The 26,300-nt window shown below is 35.8% G+C and overlaps 1 protein-coding gene across 3 annotated transcripts in view; it reads left to right on the top strand.

Moving 5' to 3' along the window:
- Positions 1-25,454, top strand: part of LOC110460985 (FMRFamide receptor-like) — a 101,298-nt gene extending 75,844 nt beyond the window's left edge. The window contains exons 1-2 of one of the 3 annotated variants that reach the window (XM_021514243.1): positions 8,781-8,942; positions 22,723-25,454. In XM_021514243.1, coding sequence (XP_021369918.1) covers positions 23,866-25,395 — 1,530 coding nt within the window. In that variant the 5' untranslated portion in view covers positions 8,781-8,942; positions 22,723-23,865 and the 3' untranslated portion in view covers positions 25,396-25,454. Of the gene's footprint in view, positions 1-8,780; positions 8,943-9,049; positions 9,109-22,722 lie in introns of those variants that run through there. The other 2 variants (XM_021514244.1, XM_021514242.1) reach the window with 2 other exon arrangements.
- Positions 25,455-26,300: the final 846 nt, after the last annotated feature.

The raw sequence follows: 26,300 nt of genomic DNA, 5'->3' as shown, positions 1-26,300 counted from the left end.
TTGTGCATAACCTTGTCCGCAGCATATTATACAACCTATACTACATTGCCTACACTTTCCAGATTTTGTATGTAAGTACTTGTTGAGATGACAGAGTGTTGTGTAATAAAATCAGGTCTGGTGCTTAATTGCATACAGAGTAATGGCCCTTTATTTGTTTGTAATATTGGGGTTTGTCTAGAGGTGGAGAACTTATAGATTGCTTGCAATTGTTTAAATTTTTTGTCTTAAATATTTGTGGTTACATTTCACAATTTAGTTACATTCTTTACTGTACAAAAAAAAGTATCTGACTCTATGTCATTTTCTTCAGTTGGATACTTTTCTCAACAAATATTTGTTTTTGAAAATCAAAAATTGTGTTATGTATAAAAGGGGAACATGAAAGGTTAAGACCATTGCTGGAAGACAAAAGCCAGATAATGGATAACTAATAGGATTGTTTTTGTGTGGTCCATATTAGATACACATTTAAATCAACACTGATCTACCAAAAAAAAAAGAGGAAAAGAAATCATCGTGACAAAAATGGGAAAACAATCTTTGATTTTATTTAAATCTTTTATCAATAGATACTTTTCATGATAATATATACATAAATCATTAGGGTCATAACAAAGCTTGAAGATATGTAGGTGTTTACAGTAGTGACCTGAACAGGATCTGGAAGGTGCCTGTGGGTAAAGTGACACTATATATCAAACATTGCGTGGGTATCACCAGTTATCATTTAATGATCATGTCTTCATGTAGCCTGGCTTTCTAGGTCTTCTGTAACAAACAACATTAAGTAGGTCAAATATCTAGGTCACTGAATCAGATGTATAGTTAAATTGGGTTAATTTGAATTTGATAAATACCTGTCCTAATTCAGCCAAATCCTACTGTAATGCCTGTCCTAATTCAGCCAAATCCTACTGTCAAATACCTGTCCTAATTCAACCCAATTCTATTGTGAAATACCTGTCCTAATTCAACCCAATCCTATTGTCAATTACCTGTCCTAATTCAACCCAATTCTATTGTGAAATACCTGTCCTAATTCAGCCAAATTCTACTGTGAAACACCTGTCCTAGCTAATTCAACCCAATCCTACTGTGAAATACCTGTTCTAATTCAGCCCAATCCTACTGTCAAATATCCATCCTAATTGTGCTTAATCCTACTGTCAAATGCCCTTTCTAGATCAGCCAAATCCTACTGTCAACCATCTGTCCTAATTCAGCCAACCTAAATAAATCAAGCACCCCCAGATTCAGCCCCATCTTTTACATCAGTCATATTCTTCCTAACAAAAGGTTTTCCACTCAGTCAGGCAGGATTGACAGCATTTTCATCAAAATATCATTTCAAGTTCATGAAGGTGTTAAGTCCATTTTCCATTCTACATGAGTAACTTAAGCAATGAATGAATAATCTTAATAATTTCATCAAAACCCCATCCATCATGCTGCGCTGGATACACACACATTAGCATCCTCTGTCACAGTGGGTAAACAGGAATCAACGGAATTTACATACATCAGGTGGATCCATCCGTTCTCATGGCCGTCAACTCATTATGTAATAGATTATAGTTCCAATAAAACTCTTACACTACCCATGTCTAGTTCAGCATGAAATAGCTTCATTATCGTATTCAGATTTTCATGAAAGACATTGTAAGAAATTGGAAGTTAGCCCATAATGGGTAGAATTTTGTATGGGATTCAAAGACTGTAATCCTTTGGTAATAACTTCAATATATTGTAAGTGTTTTGTGCCTTTATAATATAGTATTAGGTTGTCTAAATATGCATTACTTTAGTAAGCATCAACCTTCACACCTAATTAACTGTTGTATGTCTTTAATGATAATAAAGCTCATCTTTGTAGCTAATTAAGGGACTTCGCATACCATCCTCTACTTGACCATTATTAAGCTGTAAATTTTAACACAATAAAAATAGTTGTCTTTTAGATGTTAGGTAAAACATGCATCAAAACTATGATAAAGTTCAGTATTCCTGCTGCTCGAATGATTCATGACTTTAGTGAGCTGCTCAAGTGATTCATGGCTTTAGTGAGCTGCTCAAATGATTCATGACTTTAGTGAGCTGCTCTAATGATTCATGACTTTAGTGAGCTGCTCTAATGATTCTTTACTTTAGTGAGCTACTCTAATTATTCTTTACTTTAGTGAGCTGCTCAAATGATTCTTTACTTTAGTGAGCTGCTCAAATGATTCATGACTTTAGTGAGCTGCTCTAATGATTCATGGCTTTAGTGAGCTGCTCAAATGATTCTTTACTTTAGTGAGCTACTCAAATGATTCTTTACTTTAGTGAGCTACTCTAATGATTCTTTACTTTAGTGAGCTGCTCAAATGATTCTTTACTTTAGTGAGCTGCTCAAATGATTCTTTACTTTAGTGAGCTGCTCTAATGATTCTTTACTTTAGTGAGCTGCTCTAATGATTCTTTACTTTAGTGAGCTACTCTAATGATTCATGACTTTAGTGAGCTGCTCAAATGATTCTTTACTTTAGTGAGCTACTCAAATGATTCTTTACTTTAGTGAGCTGCTCTAATGATTTTTAATTACTTTAGTCAGCTGCTCAAACAATTCATTTTTTTAATAATAATAATAATAATATTCAACATTTATTAAGCGCCCTATATAATTTGTAAAATTACTCTAAGGCGCTTTACAACATATGGATAAAAGTAATGGTTACAATTGTGAAAACAAACAACAAAGGCTTGCAATCACTTTCATACATTTAACAAGCAATGTGCACATAATTGAACAAATAAAAGGGTGGTATTTACATGACGTCTTGACGTCCCTCTTGAACTTGGCCAGGGTATTTGACTTCCTAATAGCAGATGGTAAGCTATTCAACAACGTAGCCGAAACCCTCCCAAAACATCTGTTTCCGTAGGTCACGAGATTTTAGGACACACAACAAAGATTCTGACTCCGACCGCAGTGATCTTGACGGCTGATACAGGGTAACAAGCTCCTGTAGGTACTGAGGAGCTGTTCCATTCAGTGCCTTGTATGTGCATACCAGAATTGTGTACTGCGACTGTATCGTACAGGTAACCAGTGCAACGAATAAAGCGCAGGTGTGATGTGTTCTCTCTTTCGAGTACGAGTAACTAGCCGTGCTGCAGTTGTCTGGACCCACTGCAGACAACTAGTTAGTTTGTCAGATATACCACAGAGCAGGGCGTTACCATAATCCAACCGAGAGGTAACAAGTGAATGCACCAAAATCTTGCATGCATCTGCAGTTAGAAACTGCCGAATACAGCCGATGTTCCTGATCTGGTAGTAACAGGATTTGGCAATAGCGTTCACTTGTTTCTGCATGTTCAGAGAACTGTCAAAGTATACCCCTAGGTTTTTAACAGCTTGAACAGTCTCAATAGTTCTGGCACCAACCTTGAGCTGGAGAGCCATTGTTTGCTGACACTTTGGGGTAAAGACGATTAGTTCCGTCGTTTCCTGATTAAGTTTAAGCATGTTGGCGTTCATCCAGATTTTTAGTGATCTACTCATACAACTCATGACTTTAGTGAACTGCTAAAATGATTCATGATTTTAATGGATTGCTGAAATTATTGAAGAATTTAGGAGCTGCCCAAATTATTTAATGACTAGCAAATGTTTGCTTCACCCACATGTCAATCCATGTCTTTGGTGTCCTAATCAATTATTAAAAAAAACACAAAGATAGGTTCAAGGATAAGATTTCCACGGTAACATAGTTATTCACTATGGCTGCTAAGCAAATAACAATATATCATATTTATAACAATTGTGTAGGGTTTTGCAATGACCATAACACATATATACTCACATTTCAAATATGCAAGGTCATCAGGTGTCTTTGACATATGTACTCAAAAGGACAAATGTGCAAAGTCGTTAAAATGACCTTGAAACTCATAGCTTGCACACCTACCTAAACTTTTGTTCCTTAATCCCCAATTATCTTTTATTACACTACACTCAAACTGTTAATTAGTTCTCAATGTTTCTTAATTTGATTATGTAATTTTGAGAAGTTTTGAAAAACCGATAAAAAAGTCTTTTTATTTCATTTTAGAAAACCTTCATACTTTTCAGATTGTTTTGACCTTTCCTTGAGAGTAGATATCAGACAATTAGCCCTTTCTGAAGTCGTTACAGCACATGTCAATAAAATGTTACACCAACCTTTCGCAGAAGAAAACGAAAACAATTGATATCAAAAAGTAATAAGAGTTCATTGTGTCTAGCATGATAAGATAATATAAGAGCCCGATTTTTTCTTTTCCCTATGTTACTAGACATTGGAGTCAGACTCTTTCTGCAACTTGTTCTTTAGTACTCCTATTTTATTGTGGAGCAGAATGTCGTATTATAATGAATATGTCATAAAAAGTCAAAGTAAGCCATAACGGGAAGTGTGGGGGATCATGACAGTCGTAACCTATTGTATGACCTCTGTTTGCGTTCTTAAACTTATTAGCAGATTGACCTTTTTGGGCCAACATAGCAATAATTGATTTCCTTCGTATTTGACACACCTGTACTTTGGAGATATATATATCTGGGATATTGGTTGGATTTCCCTTCCTCATGAATCGTGTCTGTGAATTGAATTAATTTTCAGCACGGCATATAAAGATACCCCTACCATGATGCTGTAATGATACCTGTTAGCAGTATTTCAAAGGATTTGGCTTTATCGGGTTTGGTATCGGAATTGAGACAGTATCGGATAATGCTTCTGTAATGTTCGAAATTTTATGGCATGATGAAGTAATCTGATAGTTCACGGAAGGTGACAGCATTTCCATAGAAAGGAAGTCAGGTCCATATCCTATTTTCATTTAGCATGCAACCTTCATATAATGTGGGACTTTGTTTCTGAACATGGAACAGGTTTCTGGTTAATCACTTACTTCCTGGGCCCAGTGTTCTCCCACCATTGGGAGACTTAATTAGGAAATTCATTTACACTACAAAACATGGAACTTTGATGTGTACCTGACAGTGTCTCGTGCCGTGTGTTATATACGAGTGAATAGGGAACACAAACACTTTCAGGATTCAGATGCTCAACCTTTTGTTGGACCAATGAGAAGCCAGGATAACTACCTTCACAGGTGACTTGCATGATGTCCGTCCGAGCGCATGCACGAATCTGTTGTCATGCGATCAGTACGTGGGAAGGACAGTAATCAGACATATCGGCATTAGGAAATGGGTTTCTTCACTTAAGATGTACATACTTGGTAATTCTATGGAAAATGTAGGATTTAAAAAAAAAACACAATCTCTTGGGTAATTTCAGTCCAAACCGACTCGGGAACACATCTGATAACATCAACAGCGGTAGAGGCAGACAACAAAACAACTTCAGAGAAATTATTTGAAACCTTATTTTGAAACTTTTTGTTATGTGTCCATAAAGGCTGGTGTAATAAATATGGCATTATGTGTCCATAAAGGCTGGTGTAATAAATATGACATTATGTGTCCATAGAGACTTGTGTAATCTGAAATAGAGGTTCCTATGAGACTATTGTTTTACGACATTATGTGTCCTGATAATGTGTTGTATGACATTATGTGTCCTGATAATATGAAGTATGAGGGGATGTGTCCTGATAATATGAAGTATGACATTATGTGTCCCGATAATATGAAGTATGACATTATGTCTCCTGATAATATGAAGTATGACATTATGTGTCCCGATAATATGAAGTATGACATTATGTGTCCTGATAATGTGTAGTAAATGACATTATGTGTCCTGATAATGTGTAGTATGTGTCCTGATAATATGTAGTATGACATTATGTGTCCTGATAATATGTAGTATGACATTATGTGTCCTGATATTGTGTTGTATGACATTATGTGTCCTGATAATATGAAGCATGACATTATGTCTCCTGATAATATGTAGTATGACATTATGTGTCCTGATAATATGAAGTATGACATTATGTCTCCTGATAATATGTAGTATGAAATTATGTGTCCTGATAATATGAAGTATGAAATTATGTGTCCCGATAATATGAAGTATGACATTATGTGTCCTGATAATACGAAGTATGACATTATGTGTCCTGATAATATGTACTATGACATTATGTGTCCTGATAATATGTAGTATGACATTATGTGTCCTGATAATATGTAGTATGACAGTATGTGTCCTGATAATATGAAGTATGACATTATGTGTCCCGATAATATGAAGTATGACATTATGTCTCCTGATAACATGAAGTATGACATTATGTGTCCTGATAATATGAAGTATGAAATTATGTGTCCCGATAATATGAAGTATGACATTATGTGTCCTCATAATGTGTAGTAAATGACATTATGTGTCCTGATAATGTGTTGTATGACATTATGGGTCCTGATAATGGGTAGTATGACATTATGTGTCCTGATAATATGAAGTATGACATTATGTGTCCTGATAATGTGTAGTATGACATTATGTGTCCTGATAATATGTTGTATGACATTATGTGTCCTGATAATGTGTAGTATGCGTGTTCGGATACAAATTTGTCATACGTTAAAAATTAAGGAATGTGACTAACAGACATTCAAAAACTGTACAATTTATCCATCTTAATTTCATTTGCTTTACTAATTTGCATTATACTGATTTTAAAAAAAAATCAATAAATTTATAATTTGTGCATGGTTTGAAAAAAATTAATTACTGATATGATATAAAAAAAATCTCTAGTTTAAAGTATTTTTGATGACAGTGTTTTAATTGCATGGAAATTTAATTGTATTGGTCATATAATGTCAGTGGAGTTTAGAAACAAATCTGCTTGTCAGATTTTATAATGATCAATATATTTTACATTGCTGGGATAGGATTTCGATTTTGTTTGCTCTCAAATCTGAAGCAATTAAATTCTGATTATAAAATAATGAAATTTCTGTTGGTGGTATTCATATCCATCATTCTGCTAGCTTTCGCGGGATTAGTTCTTTAATTAAACGTGGAATCATTGACTACAGCAAGAGGAAGATCAGATGTTCAAAACGGCAAGAGGATGCTGTGAACGATGGCAAGCTGTCGTGCCACACGAGAGAATTAAAATATGATAACGGCTTTTGCACAACAAACAAAATCAATCACTCCAGATGAATGACAGAGTTGGAAATAAAATGTAATCCAATCAGGTCTAAAAACGTTGTTTTTTATAAGATCTTTCAATTTACAAAATGATGCGTTGTACAATTGGCATGTTAAAATTCACACCGTCTTTAAATGTCCATCTTAAGTAGAATTGTTAGCGATGGTTTGATAGCTCATTATCGGTAGCAAAGAAATGTGTTTCAAAAAATTTTAATTTTACATCCTCGATATCCAGGGGTTAGTTACACTCACTTTCGCTCTCTACACCCTTGGAATATGTCATAGCAAAATTGAAGCTCAATGTGCAACACCTTGTGGAAAGAATCTCGCGGTTGCGTAACGGTAAAAATTGACAGGCTTTGAAGTCGGGCATAGCTCCATTCTAATCTTCAAAGGACAAGTATCAGCCTAGTGATTGGTCAGGTTTTCTTACCTGACACCAATCAAATAGCTTGCTGCGCACCTTCAATTTTGCTATGACATATTCCAGGGGTGTAGAGAGCAAAAGTGAGCATAATCCCTGGATATCGAGGATGGGAAATTTGGGGATCAATTCCAAAATGTATAAATGTAGGTCTAGATTATTAATTATTGTTACTGCATACTGAATTGGATAGCATAGATACAAAACTGCCGCTGTAAATTAAACCCCACAATGCATTCTTTTAAGTCCTAAGTAATTCTTGTGTGATATACAAGTATTCATTCACTGTTAACTATGTCTTTTATTTAACTATTCTGAATACTACTTATCTGTGATCACATTTAATGCTTTTCATATATTAACACTATTTTTATATATATATCCCGGGGGCTTTTGTAGGTAGGGGACTCCCAATCACTTAGAAACCTGGGATATGTATACTTTCTATTTCTGTGATGATTATTACTGGGTTTTTTTTATTAATATATGTGATGATCTCCCTTTACTTGTAATATAATATGTTATTGTTATTTTTACATTTTTGTCGCAATAATAGCTCTCAAAAGCTAATGTTCCTTGTTTACCTGTATGCGACGTTAAATAGACAATTCATGAAGCAAACACGCCTTCGTACTTTCAACACTCCTACTTTGTCATCTGTTCCCTAAGTAGATCAAGGCGTCTAACAGTAAATTTCTATGTTTTTGTCCCCGCTGAGGACAACACGTGGGAATCGGCTCTCCTGAAGAATGAAACAGAGGTTGACCTGAGGATGAGCTTGATGTTACTTACTCCATTATTATAGATACAAGAAGTTGTACTTTCATCCGCCTCCCCCACTTAATCTAAACAGATACCTCACTGATCACAACTAATCGAAACTAAGTGCTCAGCAGATGACAGCTAGCTGGGTTAATGTTTCATTTGATCTCTTTTTATTAAATTGACCCAAGGGAAGAGGGCGGGGCAGAAATTGAAAAAAGAAATGTTTAACTTGGTGTAAGCACCCAATAAGGAATTACAAAATGTCATTATAAGCAATTAGTTGTGCTGAGCGAGGAGGATGCCGTCGTGAATGAGCTACCTACGTGTAGTGTAGTGTAGCCAAAAGTATGTAGAGAAGTGTGGCCCAGAGCTCCAGAAGTCTCTCTCATTGGTTGGACTGATGCTAAGGAGATCTGTGTGTGGCTATCAGCACACACTACAGTGATGATGTTATGAGGCAGGGACTGTGACAGAATTCCTACACAGTAGTTTTCCTGCTCTCCCCCTATCAGACTTTTTATTATGGATTTTACTTCAGCACCTGACGTGTATATACTTACAACTGCTACTACTACTACGCCAGAAAGGTAAACTAGCTAACCGTACACACAGCACCGTGTGAGCTTATTAAGGTGTATTACAGGTGACTTGTTATTGGATGTGTACTGTAATTAGAGTTACATTAACGTTCACACTGTAACCTGTCCACCTCCCGTTAATCTTCTTCTTAGGAAATTCTGTTTTTGATCACAGGTAAATGTTTTATCCTATCAAGTGTGGTGATAACCTTACCTGTTGTCTCGAGGATGTTTTTATCCGGTGTAACTGGACAATTTTGACCATATGTGTCCTAAAATTTGGAATTAACATTTACTTAATAGTATTCTTAACGGCTTGTTATTACAGGTAAGTATCCCTAACTACAGGTAAGTGTCCCTAACTACAGCAAGATACAACATAGATGATTTCTCCAACAACAGACAAATGTATTTTAAATTGATAAGATAACAGATTTCTACTGTGTTGATGGAGAGTTTATTATTTGAGGCGTAATATTTTTTACAACTGACCAGCTTATTGGGATAAATATGATTAAACATGCCAGTCATACTTTCCCATGTAATTTTAAAAAAATCTGCATATTCAGATTCAGATCTTCAAAGGAAAAAATTAAAACTATTCAATATACAGTATATACAACTAGTAAAACATTTATATTTATACATTTAGTGAAACACAGCAAGACATCAGTGTGAACAAATTTGATGTGAGGAACTTTCCTTTTATATAGTTTGTTTTGTTTCTTGGAATGTGATCAACATTACTTGGACATAAAAACGATTTTGCTTATGTTCAGAACAGAATATACTCTTATAGTTAAAATCAAATTCCTCACAAAAAAACGATTTTTGCCATTTTCTTACTGTAGTGTATTTACGAGGTTTATTATCATATGTAAAAATCATACAATTTTATGGGTGATTGAAATGTTTTTCCTAAATTTTGAGAAACCCAAGCATGACAAGTTAATAATGAAAAACTACAAAAAATATTTCTAAGAATGATTTGTATTTATTTATGCTAAAGAAAATCTTTAGATATCAGGAGAAAAAGGTTGGAAGATTTGTGTGTTTGTGTATGTACGTTTAGCTTTATGTAAAAGGCTTTAAAATTTCTCTGGTTTTGTAGTTAACCATCATATGTAAAATAAGTAAGGAGATTTTGTTGTTAAACATCTTATTTTTAGTAGGTTATGAAGTTACTCAAATTTTCTGGTTAAATGTCAGTTAGGAAATCACAAAAATGTTTTGAAAGAAGCTGATATTAAACACCTTTTTCAAAGCAGTTGTTTTAGATATCAAGAGAAAAGGTTTGAGTAATTGTGTATATGAGCCAAACTTTATGTTAAAGGTTGTAAAAACTACTCTGGTTTCTTAGTTTAACATCAGATGTTAATAGGTTAATGTGTGACACAGATAGTATTAAGCATTTGATGTGAAATATCACCTGTGAGATGTAATTCTACACAGAAAACTACATAACGTAGGGAGTATCGAGATATTATTATTATATTATCATATTATTTGCTGTCAACTCTGTACTAGTGATAATTATTTTATAGTGGTCATCTTATCATTAAGCTAAAGTCATACCATGTTATATAGTGATAATGATTTTATAGTGGTCATCTTATCGTTAAGCTAAAGTCATACCATGTTATTTAGTGATAATTATTTTATAGTGGTCATCTTATCATTAAGCTAAAGTCATACCATGTTATATAGTGATAATTATTTTATAGTGGTCATCTTATTAAGCTTAGTCATACCATGTCATAGTGATAATTATTTTATAGTGGTCATTTTATCATTAAGCTAAAGCCATACCATGTTATATAGTGATAATTATTTTATAGTGGTCATCTTATCATTAAGCTAAAGTCATACCCTGTTATAAAGTGGTAATTATTTTATAGTGGTCATCTTATCATTAAGCTAAAGTCATACCCTGTTATAAAGTGGTAATTATTTTATAGTGGTCATCTTATCATTAAGCTAAAGTCATACCATGTTATATAGTGATAATTATTTTATAGTGGTCATCTTATCATTAAGCTAAAGTCATACCATGTTATATAGTGATAATTATTTTATAGTGGTCATCTTATCATTAAGCTAAAGTCATACCATGTTATATAGTGATAATTATTTTATAGTGGTCATCTTATCATTAAGCTAAAGTCATACCATGTTATATAGTGATAATTATTTTATAGTGGTCATCTTATCATTAAGCTAAAGTCATACCATGTTATATAGTGATAATTATTTTATAGTGGTCATCTTATCATTAAGCTAAAGTCATACCATGTTATATAGTGATAATTATTTTATAGTGGTCATCTTATCATTAAGCTAAAGTCATACCATGTTATATAGTGATAATTATTTTATAGTGGTCATCTTATCATTAAGCTAAAGTCATACCATGTTATAAAGTGGTAATTATTTTATAGTGGTCATCTTATCATTAAGCTAAAAGTCATACCATGTTATATAATGATTATTATTTTATAGTGGTCATCTTATCATTAAGCTAAAGTCATACCATGTTATATAGTGATAATTATTTTATAATGGTCATCTTATCATTAAGCTAAAGTCATACCATGTTTATATAGTGATAATTATTTTATAGTGGCCATCTTATCATTAAGCTAAAGTCATACCATGTTATATAGTGATAATTTGTTGATAAGCTCATCATACTGGTTTTATTCATGATTATATGTTTAACGTATGTATAGTGACTGTTTCAATGATTACCTGTCTATAATGGTCATCTGGCTATAGTGACTATCAATTATTACCTGTCTATAGTGGTCACCTGGCTACAGTGACTATCCATGATTACCTGCTTATAGTAATCACCTGTCTAAAGTGACTATGTTAATGATTACCTGTCTATAATGGTCATCTGGCTATAGTGACTATCAATTATTACCTGTCTATAGTGGTCACCTGGCTACAGTGACTATCCATGATTACCTGCTTATAGTAATCACCTGGCTACAGTGACTGTATCAATGATTACCTGTCTTTAGTGGTCACCTGGTTATAGTGACTGTATCAATGATTACCTGTCTTTAATTGTCATCTGACTATAGTGGCTATCAATGAATACCTGTCTATAATGGTCATCTGGCTATAGTGACTGTATCAACAATTACATGTCCAAAGTAGTCACCTGTCTATACTGACTATCAATGATTACCTGTCTATGGTATTCACCTGACCTGGCTATAGTGACTGTATCAATGATTACCTGTCTTTAGTTGTCATCTGACTATAGTGACTATCAATGAATACCTGTCTATAATGGTCACCTGTCTATACTGAGTGTATAAATGATTACTTGTCTTTAGTGGTCACATGGCTATATTGACTGTTTCAGTGATTACCTGTCTATAGTGGTCACCTGGCTATATTGACTGGATCAATTATTACCTGTCCATAGTGGACATCTTACTAAGTGAAAGTGAATAGTTTTACTAATTCAGATAGACAACAACATCGTATGTGGCATTTTTTATTCAGATGTTATTTCCAGCCAGTGAAATATATCCTAAGAAAAATAAAACTGCTAAAGTATATGTCCTTATTGAAAATATACAACATTCAGGATCCGTGTCCGTAGACCATTGGCCAGGGAGCAGTGACCGCAGACAAACTCCATTTTACATGCCGTTTGATGTGATGTGATAGGACAGCTCCCTAATTTTTGGCAGGGTGGTTGGAGCATGCTTCAGATTTAAAAACAACTGCCAAGAGTGTCCCTGAAATATGGCCCAGTTTGTCGACAGACAACAAAAGGGGAACCTTCGGAACAAAGATTGCAATCAATGATTAAAGTTTCTTGTTCTCTGTCTATTTAAAGTGACATGCTATCGATGATTAAGTGATAGCAGGTCTATTAGAAGAAGCACTTCAGTACACACACATCTGTTGATGAGGAGCAGTGACCCATGTGGGCAAATACTGGCCATTGATTGAGCCTAGGACTTCGGGTTTAAGTCTGGGCTGTAGTCAGTTTCTTCTTCTGTGGATGTAAACTAGGTGTTGATGTCAATCCGTGTCACCTGACCATCCAAACCTTACGGTCTGTAGGGCGTGATTTACACAGTCCGTGTGGTCTGTAGGGCGTGATTAGATTCCTTGCTTTATAATCAAGATGGCTGGGGATAAATCCCGGCTGCAGAGGTGTTTTTATAAAATAGTAAATCATGATAAATGAATTTGTTTCGAAAATAAATCTTAGCTTTAATAATGGGCAAGGAAACTGCCAAATAAATTGGTACTTCTTCGTAGGACATACAACACAGAACGCAGACATTCTCTGTTGTATTTCACTGTTTATATAGGGGTGAGACCTATTAATTATCAGTGGGCATAGAATTTGCATATATGACTTTTAGCTGTCACTGGGTCATTTAAGGCCCGGACAAAACATATAAATATGTCTCTTCAGAAATCAGCTAGTATTCTTATATAAAACTATGTACTGTAAATGGACCAGAAGAACTAGAAAATCATAAATGCTTCTTTTGCATAACATTTGATTCAAATGTGAAATGGGGGTTATTTGAGTGTTTGACATTCATTAAAAGCATACTCTTCTCGAACATTAGATCATATCATATTTCAACCAGTTGCTATCAAGTTACCTTGTGATCATGGAGTAAATTAAGTGGGGTGTAGATCTAGGGTTTTGTTCCCTTGATGCTAAGAGGTGGAGCTCATTAAATCAGAAAAAATATGTAATTTTACGTTTAATGATAATATTTCACCATGATCGTTTCCATATCCACTTAAATGATGCAAGACCTTTCAATCTTGTTCTATTTTTCAACATTTTTCAATCAAAGAATTATTTTTTTCAGTGGTGCTTTATAAATAAATAGTTAGAATAAAAAACCCAACCTTTGGTCTCTGTTTTGGAAAGTGTTGAGAATATCATTTCATAGAATATTTCACCGAAGTCATATTTTGATATGTCTAATTGCATTATTTAGAAAAGTTCATGCCTGCTCGATCATTCTAAACTTTTACAATATTCATTGTAGTTGTAATTGTATTCTAGTTTCATAAATGCATTATATGGGAGAATATCGACCATGCACTTTTCACCTAATGACTGATTCATATATGTAATCTGTATATGCTAGAATTAAATTTACTAAAATAACTGTTGTATCTAGGTGTTAAGAGTTAGCATTAGGAGGATTATCCTAAACGCATTAAAGTGTTTAATTCCTAATCTCTAGCAGCTGTTGATATCTGGAGAACATTGTTTGAAAATGTTTAAGTGTTGTTCTTGTTTGATAACAAGTCTTTGTAACCCAGTCTCGTAAAACCACTTCAGGCTTGATACTCCCAAATAGACTGTTTGATAATTCAATCTGACTGGATTTTCCTAAATACAAAGTTTGGAAATTCAACCTACACTGTTTTATACTGTGCAATACTTTGAATGTTTTATTCCAAACATTCATCTTAACAAATATTTTAGTTTCAGGTCAATTTTTAGCTCACCTGGCCAGAAGGGCCAAGTGAGCTTATGGCATGGTGCAGCGTCCGACGTCCGGCTGTCGTCCGGCGTCCGGTGTCAACTTTTTACTTTAAACAACTTCTTCTCAGTAACCAAAAGGCCTAGGGTGATGATATTTGGCCAGAAGCATGCTGGGATGAAGGGCTACCAAGTTTGTTCAAATAAATGACCTTCATCAATTTTCAAGGTCACAGGGGTCAAATATGTTAAAATCTTTAAGCAACTTCTTCTGAATAACCGAGAGGCCTAGGGTGATGATATTTAGCCAGTAACATGCTGGGGTGAAAGGCTACCAATTTTGTTCAAATAAATGACCTTGACTTATATTCAAGGTTACAGGGGTCAAATATGTTTAAAACCTTTAAACAACTTCTTCTGAATAATCAAGAGGCCTAGGGTAACGATATTTGGCCAGAAACATGCTGGGATGATAGGCTACCAAGTTTGTTCCATTGAATGACCTTGAATCATATTCAAGGTCACTGGGGTCAAATTTGTTGTAATCATTTAAACAACTCCTTCTGAATAACCAAGAGGCCTAGGATAATGATATTTGACCAATAACATGCTGGAATGAAGGGCTACAATGTTTGTTCAAATGAATGACCTTGATTTATATTCAAGGTCACAGGGGTCAAATATGTATGAAACCTTTAAACAACTTCTTCTGAATAACCAAGAGGCCTAGGGTGATGACATTTGGCCATTAACATGCTGTGATGAAGGGTTACCAAGTTTGTTCAAATGAATGACCTTGACCAACTTTGAAGGTCACAGTGGTCAATATATGTTTAAATCTTTAAATGATTTGTTCTGTATAACCAAAAAGTCCAGGGTAATGATATTTTGCTAGAAGCATGCTGGGTTGGAAGACTATAAATTCTGTTCAACCTTATATCCTTGTTCAACATTCAAGGTCACAGGTGTCATATGTTTAAATATTTTAATAGGTTCTTATTAATCAAACACCAATATTCTGCCTGTAGGTGTATTTAAGTCCACTTTTAAGATAACAAGTGTGAAATTAATACCAGTTGAGCGATTCAGGCCCATTGGGCCTCTTGTTTTCAAATGCTTTAAAGAAAAGTTTCCTTCTATAAATTGATAGGGTGCTGCGAAGGGTTTTACTTTTATGTGCCAATGTATAACTTTAACAAATCTAAGTAAATGTGAATTAACTCAGTTGTATACGAGGAATTTGTATTGGTTTCCTACTTGTTAGGTGAATACACTGTGAGACTATTATATTAATGATTGTATATATACAGGTCAATGGCCTAATTGCTTAATATGTTGAGAATGCTCAGCTGTTACAAAACGCCCACTACTAACTATTACTGACCGTTCATGGGCCCCCGGTGGCCAAGTGTCTGAAATTCTGCTACATGTACCACTAGCCCTGTACCACTATAGCCCTGTACCACTATAGCCCTGTACCACTATAGCCCTGTACCACTATAGCCCTGTACCACTATAGCCCTCCACCACTGGGCCTCCTTGGCCTACTTGGCGCAGTCACTAGGTACTGGCCTTCGGTCGGTGGTTTTTCTCCAGGAACTCCGGCTTTTCTCCACCACCAAAACCTGGCACATCCTTAAAAGACCACACCTATTAATAGGACATAAAACACAAACAAACCTAACAAAATCCTTTTTGCTTAATGCATTGTAGTATAACTGTATATATATATAATATGCTGATGGTTATTCGACAGAGACGTAAAATTGGTAGATTTTTAACTTCATTAGATATATTGAATAACAATGAATTATGATCATATCCATTGGTTGGTCTGGTGGCGCAGTGGATGATGCACTTGCCTTTCACCAAGGCGGCCGGGGTTTGATTCCCTAATACCCTGGTTACTCAGATTTCTTCCCACATTAAGACCCCCACGCGCTAACATTTGGGTCAACAAGAATGATTAATATAAGTTGTAAAAATTTGTTTCATAATTGTTGTCAAATAAATTAAGTTTATATTTATACCCATTCAGTTTGATCAATTGAACATTTTGAGTGTGAGGGTGTTGATTGAATGAAGTAAGGACTCGTCGTCACGATAGCAGTATACATTCAATCAGTGTAAATAGTTACAAAAACTACATATTATCGTCACAAGTTGGATAGATTAGATGGTGACCTTATTAGGGTCAACAAATAATACAATGTATTCTACAGAATTGCTGAAGTTACTTGTTTGTAAAGATGGCCGTCAGGAACGTATAAATCAGTAAAGTGTAGAATTTAACGCATCATTTTGTTACAATACACAAGTCAGGATAACCTCAAAATGTCCAACACATCCTTGAATAGAACCATCGACCAATCATAGATGGCGATGAGCTTGGCACGTTGACTGCAAAACGGCCCCATTTGTCTTGGTCTTTAATAAGACACAGAGTTTTGGGAGGGCATTCATCAGGCCTAGGAGTGACTCTGATATAATTAGGTCATTTAAGAGGGAAACCTGCAGAAATTTACATTTTATGGGCTATGCTGGCAAAACTGATTGAATTTCCCCAGTCAATTCTGTAGGTTATAGAATAAAACGAGAATCCAGGATTTTTGGAACGGTGTCCATATGGGTACAACTGATGATCCTGGGAGAATTGGAGTCGTGTCGAATACCAGAAAGAATTCAATAGTTTTATCAGAATTTTATAAAACAAGAAGGAATATTAACAAAAAATAAGAATTCTGGTGTGAGTTCTCTTCATGATTGGCAGCAAGTTTTAATGATTTCCTGATTAAGTTATAAATTGAATGTCAATTCCTATATTTCTTTAACACGAGCCGTTGATTGATTGCCTGGACACTTGGTTTAAGGGACGTGACCCTAGCAATAGAGCAACATTATTTCCTCCAGCCTCTCTTTAATATGTTAATTGCAAGTGTGGGTAATTAGGTAGAAAACTGTCGTTAATTTGACTATGCTACTGGTCCAAATACACCTCCAGTATCGGAGAGGTATTGTCCAGTACCACAAGGCATAAACGTGTAAATTGGTCCTGCTAGGCCAATTTGTCTGTGTTTGTGCGAGTGGCAGACACATGTGGCCAGTCACTCTATTATAACATACCATTTTTATACTGTTTTAACTTGATGTATTGGTTTGTGGCACGAGCTATTGGTATGGGACGTCTACATTACGACCATAACCTTGAACTATATTGACATAACAAATTGATACACACAGGGGAAGTCTCAATTTCTCACACATCTAGTAAAGGATGTTTATAGGTGTAACGAAAGTAATATTGGAAAACTGCAAAGGTTATAAAAAATTGATCAAATGAGACAGTTGTTTCATATTCCTCTTCCTAACCCCCATTCATCACCCTCTGTAAGTCTGGTACACCTCTCTCTTCCTAACCCCGATTCACCACCCTCTTTGTAACCCCTGTGCACCGCCCTCATTTGTAACCTTGGTACACCTTCCTCTTCTTAACCCCCCATCCACTACCAACTTTGTAACCCCCTAAATCTCCCTACTCCTAACCCCCATTCACTGCCCTCTTTGTAATCCCTATACACCTCCCTCTTACTAGCCCCCATCACCACCCTCATTTGTAACCCCCTTACACCTCTTTCCTCCTAACCCCCATTCACTTCCCCCTTTGTAACCTGGGTACATCTCCCTCCTCCTAACCCCCATTCACTTCCCTCTTTGTAACCATTCTACACCTCCCTATTGCTGACCCTACTCATCTCCATCTGTCCTTTCCTGAGCCTTTATCAGTTTATGCCTTCTTTTCATGGCGTCATCTCCCTACTTTTAACATCATTATCTACAACATTTACAACATGATATAAAGAAAATGGCTGCTGAAGTAAAAGTACACTAGATATTGGATCTTCAATTGTCAAGATTTCGCTTTCTCTCATGGTGTCGCTTTGGGAAAAAAAGAAAAAATCGGGGGGAAAAGGTTTAATCTGTAGAGAGAAGGCTAGTGACTCCTAGGTTTTGTCAAAGAATAATAGCAGACATCTTAGAGACCCGGAGATCACTCAGTTCCAGATTGAAGCTTGATGAATATTCATGTGTCGGTAGGGTAGCGGAAATTTCCTGTCTATTTCACACACAGAAAGTTCCATTTTCGTTTTTTTTCGTTTTTTTCAAGGCGATGGCATGGCGGAAGCTAGACATTGTTAAGCAATATAATCACAGTTCTTTATTTAGGTATTTGGAGGAATCTAACCATTTATGAGAATGACAGTTTTATGTAGCTTTGGGGATTTTTTATCAGGATTTTTTTGGGTCAACGTAGCACTTTTAACATCTTATTTTGGGTAACATGTACATGTAGTACTTATAACATCTTATTTTGGGTAACATGGCAACGTCGTACTTATCACATTCAGTTTGGGGTAACAGGTCATTGTTGATGGCTGAACAAGGAAGCTGACTCTAATTGATATGTACGAAGCTGGAATGGGAATGTCCAGATGTCAAAAGGTCACTGACGACAGTGTCTGAACATACCAAGTGCTAAATGTTCTAATATGGCCAATTAACGCTTCAGTTTTACAGACAAAAGCCTCCCTGAGAAAAAAACTTTCATGATGCCATCTTGTGTTCCAAGACCTTTCTCTGTTAAACTATACACATATAGTCATCTCATTGTCAGTTCAAGGCCTTTCATTCAACCACATCTTGTCTCCTGATATTTTAATACTTGCCTCCTAATATTTAAATTTTTGCCTCCTGATGCTTGTAATACTTGCCTCCTGATACTTGTAATACTTGCCTACTGATACTTGTAATACTTGTCTCCCGATACTTGTAATACTTGCTCCTGATTCTTGTAATACTTGCCTCCCGATACTTGTAATACTTACCTCCTGATACTTGTAATGCTTGCTTTCTGACACTTGTAATACCTGTCCTCCACTAAACTTTTCTCTCAATTCATTCTATATATACAATCATTTGCCCACTGATTCCTCTGATATCTGCCTCCTGATACATTAAATACTTGCCCTCTGATACTTTAACGTGTTGTAGGTATGTTAGCAGTTATTGATGTACAAATTAAAGTGACATGGGTCAGTGCCGGCCTTACACTGATTGATCTGGCAGGGCTGCGGCTGCTAAAGTTGTATTTCCATCAACTACGTTCTTAGGTTTTCGGGTCACTGCCTGGTCATACTCTCTAACACCTATAATTAGGAACCGACTAGAAGTAAATTGGGCCTTCCGTACCCTCTGATAGGTTAGCTTCTGTCATAATAGGTAAGGAATGTTTTGTATGTGTGGTGTCAGATTAGACAGGTTATTTCATGGAAGTGTCCGTTTAGTCAGGTTTTTAGCTCACCTGTCCATCGTCCATCCGTCATCTTTTCCTTTAAAATGCTACTAGTCCTAATTGACTCAGTGGATTTTGGTCTTCATTTTGTATAAACAGAGAGTTTTGCCCCACTTCAAAGCCCCCCACCCCCCTGGGGGCAGAGGGGTGGGGCCCAATAATGTGGGGAACATAGTTATAAATGTTAGAATGTTAGGGAGGAATCTTTTAAAAACTTGTGTAGAGCATCCTTGGACAAAGGGGACTCAACTTTGTATATATAGAGGGTTTGGCCCCCCTTGGGTACTATATGTTACACAGGTTTGTATGAAATATCATAACCATCCATCCCTAGACATCTTACCATTGGGAGTTATCAGTAACGTAAGTGTCTAGAGACCAAACATGAATGTTTTCACCAGAAATTAAGGAAGCAACCTGTGTGTGCAATAGCTGGTTATGTAGGATATTGTTTACACTGAATGACCCAGTCAACACTTCCGTACATTCAGCTCTTCCTGTCACGTCTCCAGATACAAACAGGACATGTGATTCCTGACTAATGATGGTACCGTGTGGATGAGATCACATTTCCTGGTACTTACTGTATACAGATTACATCTATAAGTATCCTAGGTGAATCTGGCTTTCATGGTGAAAAAAAATGAAAATCCAACAGAATGTGTTTTCTGCTTTTTACCAAAAAATATTCACTACTGCACATATTTATGAAAAAGCAAAATACAAGCACATTTTTACACAAAAGAACAGAGGTGTGTTTTTGTTTTTTTATTGTTCTTTAATAAACCTGAATATTGACTTATGCATATAACAGAAGGTTGGGCTTATTATCAAGCATGAGTTTTTCATTCACATTGATATTTTACCACTAAGTGGAACTCTCTTGTAAAGGAGGTAAGTGTGACAATTAAGTAATAAAGTAGCATACACCCTTAACCACTTAGCCACACTACCACACACTAATGTAAGGCTGGTCCTGGTGATGCAGCACTATGATCGGTCGGGTAATCTGATAAATACACTTTGTTTATGTCGGTGTGGTATCATTCTTACATGCCTGGTGTCTCTCACATCTTCTTGAGTCATCTCCTGTCATAACCATTTCACTCATTGAAAGTTGGCTATATAGATTGTCTATTTCTCATTAAAAACTGTTCAGTTGGTTGGCTGATGAAAAAAAAAGACCATGATAGCCTATAAATGATAATATTTTCAGAAACAAATTGAAAACAAAGAACCTTTATTAATGTATACGATCTCCTTGCTGTAGATATGTACCCACAGAAAATTGGAAATAGGAAAAACAGATTCTGTTGATGGCTACCAACTGTTGTATCAGTTTAGGAATAGGAACACAGGGTAATATTGAGTTACTTGGCTATGCATAAAAGTACATCTAGATTGCGGCATATAAACAGACTATAATAACAGCTTAGCTGTGAAGTGGAAAAACCTGACACACTTCATTCTTTTCTCTGGTGCAAAAAGTTGACAGTGATCCGTATGAAGGGCATAGTAAAGTATGATATAGACTAGTTGGTCATTTTGGATCAAGATTTGTCTCTATGATGGAATTATTGTGGTAGATGCAGAAAACATAACCCTTTTGTTTGCCCAGACCTTGTGTTGACAACCACTGATTTTGTTTTGTTTCATCATGGTATCTTTGACATCAACGCAGAAAAACAAAACAAAATAGCATATTATGATTGAAAATCTGTGTGCCGCTTTATTCAATTATAGAGTGGATCCTATTAAAAAATAATCTGTAACCTCTTTTTTTTCGAACGTTTTCTTTTATATTTTCCAGAACTGAGTTACTTCAAATGACACGCCAATTTTCAAAATTCATAACATGGTTTTTACATTTATAAAGTTTCATCATAGTTCAGCTTTGATCTGGCGATGCAGTTATCACAAATATCAGTGAGCCAGTTCTTGTGTTAGCTAACGCTATATGGGAGTTCTGTGGGTGGTGCATTGATAATTGGCTGTGACTTGTATGGGGGACATTGATAGGCTATATAGCCATCAATTTAGACAAATATCAGACAAACAAGACGTGGGAGCTGTCAGTAACAATCCCCAACTGTTCTACCCCCCTTGTGTAAGATGTGTCAGGGAGGGGCTAAATGCCTTCATAGATGATGGCATAAGGAATGCTCAGAAGTTGTGACATTTAATGTTCGTTGGGGCCTATCATGGCACTTTGTAAAGACATATACCGCTTATTGAAAGTTTTCTCACATGGATGGAATAAAATGAAAAACGTATGTGATGTTTGACATGTACAAGTTTTCATTTTTTTTTGTTCTTCAATAAGGTAACCATTCATATCTTTACTGGGCTGGCCCAACTTTATTGTTATTTGCCCAAACATAAGACAGGCCTAGATTTCATTTTTAAATTTCAAATGTTAAAAAGTTAACTCACATTTTGGAATGAAAATGGAAAAATGAATTACATTCAATTTTGAATTTTAGGACTTCATTTTCTGTCATTGACATTTGACCTCTGGTGTGAATTTGCATTGTTTTGTGCTAAATTGCTAACTACATGTAATTCTGAGTTCTCGTGTTGATAAACATCTTCGCTAGCCAAGTGTTCGCTTCGTATACACTTCACTCCACTTAATACGAAGCGAACACTTGGCTAGCGAAGATGGTTGATAAATAGTTAGTGGTAGGTCACAACTCAAAAATACTCTTCACAAAATAAAAATTACTATACAGCAACTAAATCAACAAAAGTTATGCGCTGATTTGGAAGGTATGAACTTGATGAAGGATATACCTGTATGTGAATTCCAACCCTTTTTTGCCCGTTCTGAACTAACAGTAAGGCATTGTCATTACATACGATTGTATGACCTTATATATTCAACAAGAAGGATGATTTCAATTGCATGAACGAATGAAACTAATTACGAATTTACTTTTTGTATTTTTCAGAAGCCTTATACGGGGAAACCTGCACTAAGAATGGACGCTGTGTGCTGGATAGAACGACATGTCGAAACTGGAATATTTGACAGAAATCGTGGAACAACGTGTTGAAACTATAGAGCTTTCGAAATAACCTGCAGCTAAATACAACGCAAATCTGTTCTAAAAGGGAAAAGCTGAGAAATAAATCGGGTCCACTTCATGCAAAAGGATTATCAGTTGTCATTGGTATATGAAAAGAGACATTATAAAAATAAGATTGTGCATTGAAGTTATTTATGGAATATCTCACCAAAGACATCAATCACCTATTGGTAACACAAAGAAAATTGACGGAGGAGTTTTTTTGATGATTACCAGTAGAATATGATATTGACTGTGGCCGCTGTGTCATCAACACGTCTCTGTGATTAAGATTTCATTATTTCTGCTCGAAAGGACTTCACCCAATGAACAATAAAAATACAATATAGAAAAATTGTCAATGAACTTGAAAGGAAATTCTCGTTAGTTAAGAGAATAACCTCAGTCGACATAATGTGCACACTATGACGAAGCATTTTTTTTTCGAAATTCAATTAAACTTCAAAGCAGTGAATCAGATTCAGACTGGGAAGAGTTTTGAGTGTGACAAAGTACGTTTCTCTAGTCGGACATCTATGTGACCACAGAGAAACCCATTTCTCTGTTTGAATGCCATCGTAAGGTCAAGGAAGGTGACAGAAGACATTGTGAGAGAGGAGAAATACTATTTTGTGTTTGGCTGTTGTTGTGAAGTTAAAGGAAAATTCCTTCTCAAAAGATATCCTTGTGAGGAGCGGGGAAATCATTCACCTTGTTGCAAGCTTTTGTAAAGCCAAGGAAACGTTTCTCTGATAACAGCGTCGTTTTGAGGATTTGAGGCACATTCCTCAAGTGGATGTCATAATGCTGTGTTTTAATCATGCTTTGAATAGTTTTTATGAAGAAACTGCAGCAGAAGGAAAAAGGCAAAGTGATGAATTTACAGGAATTTGATTCAATGAACGGTGATTTTCAAATGATTGGAATGAAAACTTGTTTGAGTGGTTAGTGAACATTTTTATAAATTCCATATTATTAATGGAGTTGATTTTTTTTTAGGAAAATTCTTCAGAAAAAATTGTTAGTATGCCGGACCAGAATGACAACACTTCAGATGAACAATCGTTTTTGTCAGGACTGAATTTGTCTGACTTAAACTTCCCATTTCCTCTGAATGGATCAATTGACCTGTCCAACTACCCGTTCACTGACTTCTTTGACGATTTCAACTTGAATGAATCGCCAGGCAGTGAACTTGGTTACCAGAAGGATATGCTCATGTATTATCTTATGGGTATCTGTGGTATGAGCCTGTGCTGTTTGGGAATTATCGGCAATATTTTGTCTGTGATCGTTCTTAGCCAGCGGCTGATGAGATCTTCCACATATTCCTACCTATCTGCTTTAGCCTTAAGTGATTCTTTCTTCCTCTTTATGACTATGTTACTTCTTATCAAAGACACGAAAAAGCCCGTCAAATCCGAGATTCGATGGATGGAGCCTTATTATGTGTACATGTTTCCATATGTCCACCCAACAGCTCTCACATTCCAAGTCACGTCAATATGGCTGACTCTCGCGTTCACGGTAGACCGCTATATCATGATCTGCCACCCGTTTAAGGCAGAACGCTGGTGCAGCGTGTCCCGGGCAAGGAAAGTGATTTGTGGCCTTGTTACTGCTGGTTTTTTATATAACATTCCACGATTTTTCGAATATAAAGCTGAACAAGAACAGTTCCATCTACCCGCTGATATCATTGCAAACTTTACAATTCCCTCGCCACTGCTGATCAAGTTGACAAAGTTTGGTTCAAGTAACCTCTTCCGGGAAATCATACATTCATGGCTCTATCTCATATGTGTTGCCGGAATTCCATTTTTGGCCTTAGTAGTTCTTAATACATTTCTAATAAGGGCTGTCCACGAGTCGCGTAAGAAAGGACTGCAGCTCAACTCAAAAGACAAGCGTAGGAATGACACCACAATAATGTTAATCGGTGTTGTGATCATTTTCCTATTATGTCAAGGGCCTGCTTTAGTGTCGCGAATGATTTGGGCGTTGGATTTCAATGCAGCTTTCACTTCGTTATCGTGGTATACATTCAGCGAAGTGTCAAACTTTCTTGTCATAATCAATTCTGCCATCAACATAGTGCCATATTATTTTTTCGGGAAGAAATTCAGACGTCAGTTTTGGCGAACATTTTGCTCTTGTATATTGACAAAGGAAGAGATTCGTCGCCTAGCGCGTAGCCTTAGTTTAACAGTAGACAATCGCAGGGCCAGCAATATCAGTAATCCACAGCACATAACCCACTGTCGAGGAGGTATGGGGGAGAATGGGAAAAAACACAAGAACAGTATCGCCGTACCACTGATACCAAACGTCCAGCGGTCATCATTCGAGGAATTAAATGTTCCGCCAATAGCATACACTGGAAACCATGACAGTTTCTCGTCCACTGGGTCGGGACATGAACTTCCTGATCCTGGTGCCTCTGCTGAACCATGCAAGCTCATGGTGAATCTAGAAACGAACGGAAACTGTGAGATGATTAAACTCGATACGACAGTCTCGTGTGACAAGTGTCAAAACTATAACGCCATATTATGACAATGAAAACAATTAATGACATGTAATGATAATTATGATATATTTATATATATATATATGGGGCAAAGAAGTAATTCCAACAGTGTGGACAAGTTTAGGTTGTCAAATTTTCGGAGCAATCCGCTCCTTTTTCAAGACACAGTGAAACAGAACAGTTACATGTACATATACATCATATCGTTCCTAAACTTGTCCACACTGTTGGAATTTTTTCTTTGCCCCATATAATATTTTAAGTAATTCGTTTCCTACGGACATACCTCCATTAGGATCCAGTGTTATATATGGGATTTTACCGTCTATATTACTTCTTTGAACCATATAAATATATATATCTATATTGAAAACACAATCTTTGGAATAGAATTCGGAGATATATGTGAAAGCTTATAATGGTACATTACCTTTTCCAGCAATACTTGATCTATCTTTCTTGTGTCAGAGTTTATGTTACTCAATATTCTGTTTAACTCTCATTTCTGTACATTGTCCATGACTTCCTACAGCATTGCTGTCCATTTTCCCTTTCCTGTTCCTGTGGAATATTTACAAGAATATCCCATGATGCTTTAGTACATTTTCAACATCATTTCAAGCTTTTCAAACTTTTTTATGTAAGGATCCCTGTACCACTGCCAAAAAACTTGTTAATGAATGTTTTTCTTGTATTACTGTTTCTTTGATTAAGTATTTCTGAACAAAAAATTATAACTTATGAAAATAAATGATAAAGATGAAATAAATAAAAAGACTAAACAAATATTGTTCTAAGTGTAAAAGTTACCATGCAGCGCACCAGGATTCAAACCCAGGACTTCTGATCATTGCACTGTCGCTTTAACAAAACGAACTAGTTCTGATCAGCTGTTATTAATAGTACCCTGAACCAGATACTCTACAGTTAG

Source organism: Mizuhopecten yessoensis, unplaced genomic scaffold (genome assembly GCF_002113885.1).
Source record: "Mizuhopecten yessoensis strain PY_sf001 unplaced genomic scaffold, ASM211388v2 scaffold10529, whole genome shotgun sequence".
NCBI lineage: Eukaryota > Metazoa > Mollusca > Bivalvia > Pectinida > Pectinidae > Mizuhopecten > Mizuhopecten yessoensis.
The sequence above is the reverse complement of the archived record's forward strand: the minus strand, read 5'-3'. Positions and strand labels throughout refer to the sequence as shown.